The sequence below is a fragment of the Stenella coeruleoalba genome (assembly GCF_951394435.1).
Source record: "Stenella coeruleoalba genome assembly, chromosome: 13".
NCBI lineage: Eukaryota > Metazoa > Chordata > Mammalia > Artiodactyla > Delphinidae > Stenella > Stenella coeruleoalba.
Window position 1 is genome coordinate 38,753,448 of NC_137159.1, and position 13,025 is coordinate 38,766,472.

Here is a 13,025-nt window from a genome sequence, read left to right on the forward strand (position 1 = left end):
GTGTGATGCCTCTAGCTTTGTTCTTTCTTAGGTTTGCTCTGACTATTCGGAGTCTTTTGTTGTTTCATGTGAATTTTAGGATTTTTTTTTTCTTTTTCCTTGAAAGATGCCACTGAAAGTTTGAGGGATGTCATTGAACTTTTAAATGCTTTTGGGTAGTATGGACATTTTAACAATATTAATTCTTCTGCTTTGTGAACATAGGATATCTTTCCATTTATTTGTGTCTTCTTTCATTTCCTTCATCATTTTCTTGTAGTTTTTACCTTCTTGCTTAAGTTTACTTCTAAGTATTTATTTTTGATGTTATTGTAAATGGGATTGTTTTCTTTCTTTTTCAGGTAGTTCATTGTTAGTGTATTGAAATGTAACTGATTATGTTGATATTGTATTCTGCAACTTTACTGGATTTGTTTATTTAGTTTTTTGTTTGTTTTTGGTGGAGTCTTTAGGATTTTTTTATATATGAGATCATGTCATCTACAAACATGATACTCATCTCAGGTATGAATCCCACTTGATGATGGTGTATAATGCTTTTAATGTGCTGTTGAAGTTGGTTTGCTAGTATTTTGTTGAAGAATTTTTACATGTATGTTCATCAGGAATATTGACCCGTAATTTTCTTTTCTTGTATCCTCATTGGGCTTTGGTATCAGGGTAATGCTGGCTTTCACTGTAAAATGAGTTTGGGAGTGTTCCTTCCTCTTCAGTTTTTTTTAAGGATTTGAAAAGGATTGGTGTTAATTATTCTTTAAATGTTTGGTAGAATTCACCTGTGAAACCATCTGGTCCTTGGCTTTTCTTTGTTGGGAGGTTTTGATTACTAATTCAGTTCCCTTACTCATTATTGGTCTGTTCACATTTTCTATTTCTTCATGGTTCAGTCTTTGTAGGTTGTATGTTTCTAGATATTTATCCATTTTTCTAGGTTGTCTAATTTGTTGGCTTATAATTGTTCATAGTAGTCTCTTAAGATCCATCAGTTGTAATACCTCAGTTGTCTCCTCTGTCATTTCTGATTTTGAGTGCTTTCTCTTCTTTTCTTAGTCTAGCTAAGGATTTGTCCTTTTTTTTTAAGCTTCTTAAAGAACCAGCTTTTAGTTTCATGGATTCTTTTCCTGTTTTTCAAGTTTCTATTTCCTTTATTTCTGTTCTGATGTTTGTTATTTTCTTCCTTCAGCTAACTTTGGGCTTAGTTTGTTCTTTTTCTGGGCTTAGTTTGTTCTTTTTCTAGTTTCTTGAGGTGTAAAGTTAGGTAGTTTATTTGAGGGTTTTTTTCCCCCCTTAACATAACATTTATCTCTGTAAGTTTCTCTCTTAAAACTATGTTTGCTGCATTCCCTAAGTTTTGGTATGTTGCATTTCCACTTTCGTCTCAAGATATTTTTTGATTTCCCTTTTGACTACTTTGACTCATTGGTTGTTCATATCTATGTTGTATATTTTATTTTTTAAAAATATTTATTTATTTGGCTGTGCCAAATCTTGGTCACAGCACGCAGGATCTTTAGTTGTGGCATGTGGGCTCCTTTTTTTTTTTTTTTTTAAGTTGCAGCATATGGGATCTTTTTAGTTGTGGCATGCGGGATCTTTAGTTGCAGCATGCAAACTCTTAGTTGTGGCATGTGGGATCTAGTTCCCTGACCAAGGATCAAACCTGGGCCCCCTGCATTGGAAGCGCGGAGTATTAGCCGCTGGACCACCAGGGAAGTCCCCGTATGTTGTTTAATATCCATGTATTTGTGAATTTTCCAGCTTTCCTCCTGTTTCTCATCTCTATTTTATACCACTGTGGCTTGAAAAGATAATTGGTATGATTTCTATCTTCTTAAATTTGCTAAGACTTCTTTTTTGACCTAACATGACCTAGAGAATGTTCCATATGTGCTTGAGGAGAATGTGTGTTCTGCTGTTGGATAGAATGTTCTATGTATGTCTGCTAGGCTCATTTGTTGTAAAGTATAGTTCAAGTTCATTGTTTCCTTGTTGATCTTCTGTCTGATCTATCCATTGTTGGAAGTGGGATATTGAAGTTTCTTACTATTTTTGTATTATTTCTCTCTTCGGATCTGTTAGTATGTGCTTAATATATTTAGATACTCTTATGGGTGCATATATATTTGCTGTTTTTGTATTCTCTTGATAAATTCACCTCTTTATCATCATAAAATGACCTTCTTTGTCTTCTGTTACAGACTTAGGCTTAAAGTGTATTTTGTGTGGTATAAATACAGCTATTCCTTCTTTCTTTTTGTTTCCATTTGCATGGAATATATTTTTCCATCCCTTCACTTTGAATCTGTGTGTGTCCTTAAAGTTGTAGTGAGTCTCTTTCATGCCACATCTAGTTGGATCCTGTATTTTTTTTAAAATTTATTTAATTTATTTAATTTTTGGCTTCTCATTTTGTGTATTTTTCTGATTTCATTGAATTGTTTTTTTGTATTTTCTTGTAGCTCACTGGTCTTCCTTAAAACAACTTCTTTGAATTATTTATTGGACAAATTGCAGATCTCCATTTTCTTGGAATTGGTTACTTGAAAATTATTGTGTTCCCTTAGTGGTTTAATGTCACCTTGATTTTTCATGTTCCATGATGTCTTGAATTGCTGTTTTTGCATGTGGAGAAGCAGTCATTTCCTCCAGTTTTTACTGACTGGCTTTGGGAGAGACATATCTTCTGATAGCCCTGTTAAGAATTCTGAGCCTAGGGCTTCCCTGGTGGCGCAGTGGTTAAGAATCCACCTGCCAGTGCAGGGGACACACAGGTTCAAGCCCTGGTCCAGGAAGATCCCACATGCTGTGGAGTAACTAAGCCCGTGTGCCACAACTACTTAGCCTGCGCTCTAGAGCCCACTTGCCGCAACTACTGAAGCCCGCGTGCCTAGAGCCCGTGTCCCACAACAAGAGAAGTTGCCGCAATGAGAAGCCCGTGCACTGCAACAAAGAGTAGCCCCCACTCGACGCAACTAAAGAAAGCCCGCGCGCAGCAACGAAGACCCAATGCAGGCATAAATAAATAAATGAACGAATGAATGGATTCTGAGTGTTTCTCAGACCTTTATTGATTGATTGATTGATTGATTGCGTTGAGTCTTCATTGCTGCGCTTGAGCTTTCTCTAATTACAGCGAGCAGGGACTATTCTTCATTGCAGTGTGTGGGCTTCTCATTGTGGTGGCTTCTCTTGTTGCGGAGCACGGGCTCTAGGCGTGCAGGCTTCAGTAGTTACGGCACGCGGGCTCATTAGTTGTGGCTCATGGGCTCTAGAGTGCAGGCTCAGTAGTTGTGGCGCACAGGCTTAGTTGCTCCGCAGCATGTGCAATCTTCCCAGACCAGGGCCTGAACCCATGTCCCCTGCATTGACAGGTGGATTCTTAACCTCTGCGCCACCAGGGAAGTCCATCTCAGACCTTTTTTTTTTCATTTGCGGTACGTGGGCCTCTCAGTGCTGTGGCCTCTTCCGTTGTGGAGCACAGGCTCCGGACGCACAGACTCAGCGGCTGTGGCTCACGGTCCCAGCTGCTCCGCGGCATGTGGGATCTTCCCGGACCAGAGCACGAACCCGTGTTCTCTGCATCGGCAGGCGGACTCTCAACCACTGCGCCACCAGGGAAGCCCCATCTCAGACCTTTTTTAACGGATATATCTGCTCCTCATTTCTTGTTCTGTTTTGGAAGGTAATTCTAAGATTGTTGCTGTCTCCTGATCATACAAAGCCAGATTGAGTGCTGACAGTCTGTCATGTGCTTTTCTTACAGCAGTGCTGAATTCTCAAGTTTGTGTACTTTCTCCCACTTCTGCAGGGTCTGGACAGCTTTTTGCACATGCTGTTAATTGTCTGTGAAGGTTTGCTTTTGCTGCCCTTAGGGGTGCAGACAAGGAGCCAGCCACAGGGTGGGAGTGTGTGTGAGTGAGGTACATGGAGAATTGGGGGTTCTTATGTGGGTTGGGGGCATCCTCAGACAAGATCTTTCTTGGCACTGTGCTGTGCTGCCTTGGGAGAAGGGTGTCACAGGTAAAGTGAAACTGTTCCTCTTACTCTCTTCAGTGTGTCCAGTCTTGGATTTTATTTTATTTTATTTTTTGCTTCGGAAATTCTCTGCCGTACTCCCAGACTTTCACAAAGGCACTGTTGTCCATGGTGATTGTCAGCATCAGTGTTCTTTGGGAGGAAGATGGTAGAAAACTTACATTTTGCTATTTTGATGACATCTCTCTCTGCTGATGTACTTTATATGACCAAAGCTTAGATTTTTTTTTTGTATAACTTTATTAAAATGAAAATAAACTTTATGTGCTATGTGTATCTGACATTTTTTTCATTTAGTATATCACTGTAAGTTATCTGTGTTGCTTATTAGTGTATTAGAAGTTTGCTGCTTTTTACAGTTGAATAGAAAACTATAATTTTTTTTAAATCAGTCCACTCTTTGGACAGGTGATTTGTTTTTAGTTTGAGGCTGCTTGAATAATTTGTTTTGTTTATTTTGCTTTTGTTTGTTTTGTTTTGTTTGGTTGGTTATCTGCCTGGACTAATTTTATAGATTCTGGCTGCCCTGCTGTTTATAGTGACTGACATGTGTTTTTTTTTTTTAAATACATAATTCTTATCCTTTTTTGTTCTTGCTATTTATCTGTTGAAGAAACTACTGATTCCATGGATCATTTAGCCCATAAAGGTTTTTTGTTTTGGATGTTGCTTATTGTATCCTTGTGGGATTATTGAACATGTTTTTCTGTCTCCTCTATTTCTGTAATTTGATTATTAGATTTAGAGCCTTGATCAGATTTCGATTAGATTTCTTGGCAAGACTTTTATAGAATGTGTTGTATTCTTCCATCAGGGGGCAAAAAATGTCATGTTGTTGCTTTTTTTTTGTACTGCCAGCAACCATTGCCTAGATCTTTTATTTCATTTGTAGTTGCAAAATGGTGATATTCGAATCCTATCATTTTTCTTCATCAGCTGGTCTGTTGCTATAAGGAGAAACTTCCTTTTATTACCCATTTAGTTACTTTGAATTACCATTAGTACAGGAAGGCAGGGTAAATGTCTCATTTTCCCCTTTTATTTACCAGTTTTCAAACAGTGAGTTCTTTAAAATTTTAACATTTGATTGGTAATTGGTCCTTTTTTTGAGGATCATTATAAAATTATGTAATTAAAAATAATGTTTTTGCCTTTATTCACCTAACTTTTGGGGTGTTATTTCATATTAGTTTATAAAGAGCATTTCCCTCCACTTTTTTTTTTCTGATGCATAGTTTTCCATTGTCAGGATGAATTTAACTTGTTTTCTATTGATAGGCATCTAGGTTATTTCCAGTCTTCTGGTATTAAGAACAATGCTAAGTTGAATATCAATGAGTGTTATTTTGGATGAGAAAAAAATGTGTAGAAAATGATGCTTAAAATAATACTCAGAGTTATCAGTGCATTCTTTTATTTATTTATTTATTTGTTTGTTTTTGGCTATGTTGGGTCTTCGTTGCTGCACCCAGGCTTTCTCTAGTTGCGGCGAGCGGGGGCTACTCTTCATTGCTGTGCGTGGGCTTTGCATTGCGGTGGCTTTTCTTGTTGTGGGGCACGGGCTCTAGGTGCATGGGCTTCAGTGGTTGTGGCACACAGGCTCAGTAATTGTGGCTCGTGGGCTCTAGAGTGCAGGCTCAGTAGTTGTGACGCACGGGCTTAGTTGCTCCACGGCATGTTGGATCTTCCTGGACCAGGGCTTGAACCCATGTCCCCTGCATTGGCAGGTGGATTCTTAACCACTGTGCCACCAGGGAAGCCCAGTGCATTTTTGATTTTGATAAATATTGTCAAATTGTTTTTACTGATGTATGAAAGCACTTGTTTTCTCTTGAATTTATCAAGACTAGGTATTATTTAAACTCTTTGCAAACCTGGTAAGAAAAATAATAGTGTTTCAGTGGTATGTTTGAACCCCATGTGTATCATTTTTTCTTTTTTTAATCCCTTTTTTCTTCAGTTTTTCTTTTCCAATCTGTTTTTGAACTCAGAGATTACTCTTTCGTAAAGACTTTTCCTGGCTTGTAGTTCCTTTGAAGTTTGCTTTTTCGTTGTTTTTATCTGTAATTGAACTTTTTATATGCTCAGACATATCAATTTAGAACACTTTAAGAATGCCAGTCTTTGTTTCTGCCATCTTCTATACTGTTATCTAGTGTTTCAGTTGGCTTTAAAGACTCCCAGACTACAGACAGCACCTGACTTATGACGGTTTGGCTTACAACTTTTCAACTTTCTGATGGTGAGAAAGTGATATACATGCACTGGAAACTGTACTTTGAAGTTTGGTCTTTTCCTGGGCTAGCGATATGGGTATGATACTCTTGGCTTAAGGATGAACAGCAGCAGTAAGCTGTAGCTCTCAGTCAGCCTTGCTCTCAGTCAACTTTGCAGTCATGAGGGTAAACAGCTGATACACTTAGCCATTCTGTACCCATAGGTCCATTCTGTTTTTCCCTTTAAGTACAGTATTTAATAAATTGCATTAGATATTCAACACTTTACTATAAAATAGGCTTTGTGTTAGATGATTTTATCCAGCTGTAGGCTGACGGAAGTGTTCTGAGTGTATTTAAGGTAGGCTAGGCTAAGCTGTGATGTTTGGTAGGTTAGGTGTAATAAATGCATTTTCACAATTTATGGTATTTTCAACTTAAAATGAGTTTATCGAGATGTAATTCCATTGTAAGTTGAGAAATAGCTGTAATAAGTATTTTATTTTGTTAATATTTTGTCAGTTTGCTTATTTAGGTTTACCCATGTATTTCCTTCTTTACCATTTTTCTTTCTTCTTGCTCTTAGATTCTTGGCCTTTTTCTTTTTTTTTCTTTTGAGGAACCTCGTAATCTTTTTAAAATTTGATTTTCTATTCATGGCTTATCAATGATAAGCATATCCATTTGTCCAAAGTTTTATTTCACCCTTCCTCTTGAGGTCTACCCTGGGTATCAAATTCTAGGTTGAGGTTTACTTGGGTGTAAAATTCTAGATTGGCCATTTTAATGTTTTGAAGATTTTATTCTTTCAGTCAGAAGTCTGCCTCTCAGAATCTGTAGTTTTGTTACTCTATGTAGTCTTTTTTTCTTTGAAGCTTTTACTAAAACTTTCTATGACAAATTTCTAATATATGCAAAAGAATAATATACTTACGGTATTAAAAGGTGAAATTTATCTGGCAGTAGTTCATCCAAGTTCGTAACCATGTAGTACCTTTCTTTAATTGGCTTATATTCACTTAATTGTCCCTTTGAATAGTCTTTTAAATGTGTTTGTAACTAGGTCAAGTAGTAGATCATTTAACATTTTACTTTCAAGACAACAGGTCTTAAAGTATTCATGATTTATCAATGTTGATAGAATTTTCTGACAGCATCTTGTTACATAATTTAGTGAATCAAGCCTTAGATATATTAGCTGCTTCAACAGCTTTATTTTGTTTTCCCATTCTCCTATTTAGCAGTTATCTAGTACACTATGTTTCTCTCTCTTAATTCTTCTTTTGCACATGATGATCCTTCTGACTAGGATTCCATCCCCTGTGGCCTTCTTTGCCATCACTCCCTCCTTCCTATTCCTTTCCTGCTGTCCTTCTTGCTTCCCTTTTTACTAACTTCTGTCTTTCAGTTAGTTGTTATTTCTTTTAGGGAACTTTCCTTAGTCCTCTCCAAGATTGTGTTTCCATGTCCTGCTTATTAGGTTAAAAAAAAAAAGTTGCAAAGAATTGATGCTGAGTTGTTTAAAAAAAGTTCTCTTGAACTAGGTATTGTTCAAACAGATTGGGAAGTTTTTAAAAAGTCTAGAAAGTGTTCTGTATTTAGATTGCTCTGCAACTTGAGTAAGTGTTTAAATTACTGTAATAGAATGCTGGAATGGAAATGATAGCCAATGCACTGCTTTTGTTTCTTTTGAAATATACGATGCAGAACTCTAGTCAGTGGACTGAAACCCTAAGAAAAGGCCCTATGTCAGAAGATTGGTGAATGTGTATTAATAAGTTTTAAAATCAAGCATTAGTCTCGTAATTTCTGTATACCCAAGGAACAACTCAGGCTAGGAGTGCTGGCTAGTACTGGTCCCCTGGAGCTGTCTGTACTTACGTTAGCCATTTTACCCACCTAGGTGGGTCTCAGCGTCTAACCTTGGTGCTGGCCAGGGTTCTGGATAGGGCCCAGGTTCTTGTAATTCCTGTTCTTTTGGGACTTTGCTGATAAGAAGTTATGTGAGGTTGTGTTCAGCACCTTTGGCTTGGTGAGCAGTCATGAATTTTTTCATCTGATGAGTTGTGAGATTGTATATGAGAATACTTACCCTTTACTTGGGGTAAGATCCGGGTCATGACTACTAATGGTTTCTCAGTAGATTCCTGGGTTATGCCTCCTGTCCTCTCATGTTTCCTTTTGGGGTGATGCTTGCCATCATACTGTTCATTTCTGATCTTGAAGTTTTTATGAGCATTTTCTTCTTTTTAAATTTAAGTGACAAGAACTATTTACTTTTCACCCTATTTCCACCCTTCTACCTCACGCATTGTGTCAGTTGGGTACATTTCTTTCAGTTACTGAATTTCCTTTCCTTGCTTTTGGGGAATGGCATCTCTGGCACCCAGGTATTACCCAGCCTTAATGTTTCCAATTCCACTTGGAAATCTTCTCTTGGGCTGTATTTGGTATTCTTTAGATCTATGTGACAATTCCTCCACCTTGCTCTTTTCCCAGTCCAGGTGGTTGGCCCTTTAGAGTTGGAATTACAGTTCCTCTTCTATAGGAAATAGGTGGAAAGATTTCTTGAACTTGCCTTCCTCCCTACTTCCTTTATTTGCTTATAAATATTATACTGTGGACTTTAATGGATCTTTGATTTGTAAAGATCAGTGGCTTCTTTTAAACTGCAGTGTGGGGTACTCTATCTCCCTTTTTTAAAATTAATTAAACATTCTTAAAATTGTAAAAAACACAACAAATTTTCTCATCTTCACCATCTTTTAAAATTACTGAAGTATAGTTCATTTACAGTGTTGTTCCTGGTGTACACAGAGTGATTCAGTTATACATATGTATTCTTTTTCATATTCTTTTTCAGTATAGGTTATTACAAGATACTGAATACAGTTCCCTCTACAGTAGGACCTCGTTTATCTCATCTTAACCATTTTTTTTTAACATCTTTATTGGGGTATAATTGCATCTTAACCATTTTTAAGTGTACAATTCAGTAGTGTTAAGAATATTCACATTGTTGGGACTTCCCTGGTGGTCCAGTGGGTAGGACTCTGTGCTCCCAACGCAGGGGCGCGGGTTCAATCCCTGGTCGGGCAACTAGATCCCATATGCATGCCACAACGAAGATCCCGCTTGTTGCAACTAAGACCCAGCACAGCCAAAATAAATAAATATTTTAAAAAAAGGATATTCACATTGTTATGCAACATCTTCAGAACTTTTTCATCTTGAAAACTAAAACTCTGTACCCATTAAACAACTCCTTATTTCTCTCTCCCCCTGACAACCACCATTCTACTTTGTTTCTATGGATTTGATTACTCAAGATATCTCATTTAAGTAGAATCATACAGTATTTTGTCTTTTTGTGACTTACTTTTTGTGGCTTATTTACTTAACGTGATGTTCTCAAGGTTCATTCATTTTGTAGCATGTGATGGGATTTCCTTCCTTTTTAAGGCTGAATAACATTCCTCTCTCTGTATAGACCACTTTTTGTTTATTCATCTCTCTGTGTGCATTTGGGTTACTTATGTCTCTTGCGATTGTGAATAATGCTGCTGTGAACATAGGTGTACAGATATCTCTTTGAGGTTCTGCTTTCAATCCTTTTTTCATATATATACCCAAAAGTGGGATTGCTGAATCATATGGTAATTCTTTTTAAAATGTTTTGAGGAACTGCTGTATTCTTTTCAATAGTAATTGCACCAATTATTATTCCCACCAACAGTGCTCAAGGGTTTCAGTTTCTACATATCCTCATCTATACTTGTTATTTTATGATTTTTTTTTTAACAGTAGCCATCCTAAGGCGTGTGAAGTGATATCTCATTGTGGTTTTTATTTGTGTACTTAGCTTTGAAATCATGAAATGAGTCTTCCAACTTTGTTCTTGTTTTTCAAGATTGTTTTGGTTATTTGGGGTCCCTTGAAATTCCATACAAGTTTAAGGGTAGAATTTTCCATTTCTGCAAAAACGTTGGGATTTTGGTAGGGATTGTATTGACTCTATAGATCACTTCGGACATTATTGACATTTAATGATGTTAAATGTTCCATGAATATGAGATTTGTTCCTATTGTACCTGATATCTTTCAGCAACTTTTTGTAGTTGTCAGTTTTCAAGTCTTTCGCCTCCCTGGTTTAGTTTATTCCTAAGTTTTTTATTCTTTTTGATGCCTGTGTTCTTAATTTCCTTTTCAGATTGTTCATTATTAGTATATAGAAATGCAGTGGATTTTTGTACGTTGACTTTGTGTCCTGTCACTTTACTGAAATCATTTATTCTAACAGTTGTGTGTGTGTGTTTGTGTGGACTATAGCGGTTCCTACATATAAAATCATGCCACCCATGAACAGAGGTAATTTTAGTACTTCCTTTCCAATTTCTTCTTCTTGCCTAATTGCTCTGACTAGAACTTCCGGTAGTGTGTTGAATAGAAGTTGTGAAAGCAGCTACTTTGTCTTGATCCTGATCATAGAGTAGAAGCTTTCAGTTTTTCACTATTGAGTATGATGTTTGCTGTCTGGAGAGGTCTATTTTGTCTGGCTCTGATAAGATGTACTTCCCTTCCCTTTCTGGTTATGGGGTAGATATAATGAAATAGTAAGCTTATGTTGGTGAGCAGTTAGGTTGCCAGTTGGGCCTCAGGTGGGGTACGTGTTTCTCACCACACGTGTGCGTTTCCCAGAATGTGTGCCATTTGCGTTTTGTGTTAGAGAAGGATATGATCTTTGCAACCACTCTGTTCCCTGTGTTTTCAGGCCGGGGAAGGAAAACTGTTACTGTCTACTGTGGTCTCTTCTTCTTGATGAAATCACACAAGCCAAGAGCTTGCTTTTAGTAGTTACCTTATCTTATCCCCCACTATATCTTACTTCGTCATGGTTGCTAGGTTTTGTTGTTGGGATCTTCTTCCTGATGGGCATTAGTGTCTTTGGCTTCCAGGGCCGCCTCAGGTGCTGTTTACCTTGTTACCTATTTGTTTGGCATATACTTTTGCCCTGTGATTTTTCCTTCTCTCTCTGCCCAAGAGAATTTTTTTACCTGCCTTGGTCTAGTCAGTATTATCAGAGAGAAATCTTCCAACCTCCTACTTGGACTTCAAGCATTTCTGGAGCTGAGTAGGGGAAGAGTGCTGTAAGTCTCAACATGGAGTATATAGTCTGATCTAGAACAAGGTGAGGTTTTTTTTAAAACGAAAATTAAGACATACGCAGTTGGTAAATAGAGGGATGATACTAATATAATGGAACATCTTAATGGTTCATATGGGATTTCCCCCATCACATTAATGTTTTATAGTGATTCATGCAAGCTTTCTTGTGATTAAAGAGAGGACCCTACTGGTACATGAGAAAACAGTAACAAAGCTGACATTCCTCAAAAATGCCTTCTTGTGCATACAGTGATTGGTTTATTGCCTTCAGGGACCCCTGTGTTTTCTACTTTGTAGAGCTGTGTGGAGAAGGAAGTAGGTGCCAAGTCATTAAAATGATGGAGCTATGGGGATGGTTATATTTGATGTTTAATTTTTTTTGGAAATGACCTTTATTAGAATTGAATGCCCTCAGGCACCTTCATATCAAAAGATGAAGCATGAACCTCATGGGTTAAAGTTGCAGAAGATTGATTGACACTGGTTAGTGCAGATACCAGTAGAGATTTAACTGTGCTAGTATTTTTTTAAATTTTAAATCAGACTAGTTATTGATTTTGTCAGTGTTCTGGTTATAAAGTTTCATAGGTATTGAGTAGTCTGCTTCTAATGTTTTATTGTTAGTCTTATTTTCTTTATTGTAAGGTTTTATATCACATGAGGCTTCTTAGCAGTGCTTACATGACACAGTAGGAAATGCCTGTACAGAGAGATTAAATGTTTTCAGTATGATACCTCCTGGCTTTCAGCTACCTGATTGTGCAAAACCCAGCTCTCTCTGGTTCAACATCTCCGGAGAGCAAACATAGTCTTTTAGAGATCGTGTGTGTGTGTGTGTGTGTGTCTGTGTGTTGGGGGGGTGATGAGGGTTTGTCGAACTGCTTCTTAATAAGACTTTAATATTTTTTAGCCCCACTTGTATTCCTTCTTTTAGAAGTACTCAGTGTTTCTAATTCCTGAGACTCTCTGAGACAAAGTTAGCATCGAATTGGTCAATAATTAACCAAGATTTATTTTCTTTAGTGAAAGCAAAAAAAAAAAATTATTGGAAATATTTGTATTTGTAAATCTAGCTTTTTTTTTAAGTGTTGACTTTTTTTTTTGGCCATGCCTTGTGGCACGTGGGGATCTTAGTTCCCTGGCCAGGGATTGAACCCATGCCTCCTGCAGTGGAAGCGTGGAGTCTTAACCATTGGACCACCAGGGAAGTCCCTGTTGGCTTTAATATTGGTTTGGCATTATTTATTCATAATTTAAAAGTTACTTTTTCTATTTTCTTTCAGTATCCGATATAGAAGGTGGTGATGGACTGCAGCTCAGAAAGGAACATACTCTCAAAATATTTGCTTATATCAATTCCTGGACACAGAGGTATGCATCTTTATGTATTTTGAAGAGTAACTTTGTCAGTTGTGTTTTGTTTTACATTTTTATTTTTTGTTTTTGGCCATGCCACACGGCTTGTGGGATCTTAGTTCCTTGACCAGGGTAGGAACCCGTGCCCCCTGCAGTGAAAGCACGGAGTCCTAACCACTGGACCACTTGGGAATTCCCAGTTGTATTTTATTTTATTTTTTATTTATTTATTTTTGGCTGCGTTGGGTCTTC

At 37.4% G+C, this 13,025-nt stretch overlaps 1 protein-coding gene across 9 annotated transcripts in view; it reads left to right on the forward strand.

The window, feature by feature from the left end:
- The window catches only part of USP34 (ubiquitin specific peptidase 34), a 231,362-nt gene that overhangs the window by 26,077 nt on the left and 192,260 nt on the right, over positions 1-13,025 (forward strand). For all 9 annotated transcript variants that reach the window (XM_079941554.1, XM_079941552.1, XM_079941557.1 and 6 more), the window contains exon 2: positions 12,701-12,788. In XM_079941554.1, the coding sequence (XP_079797680.1) occupies positions 12,701-12,788 (88 nt within the window). The remainder of the gene's footprint in view (positions 1-12,700; positions 12,789-13,025) is intronic.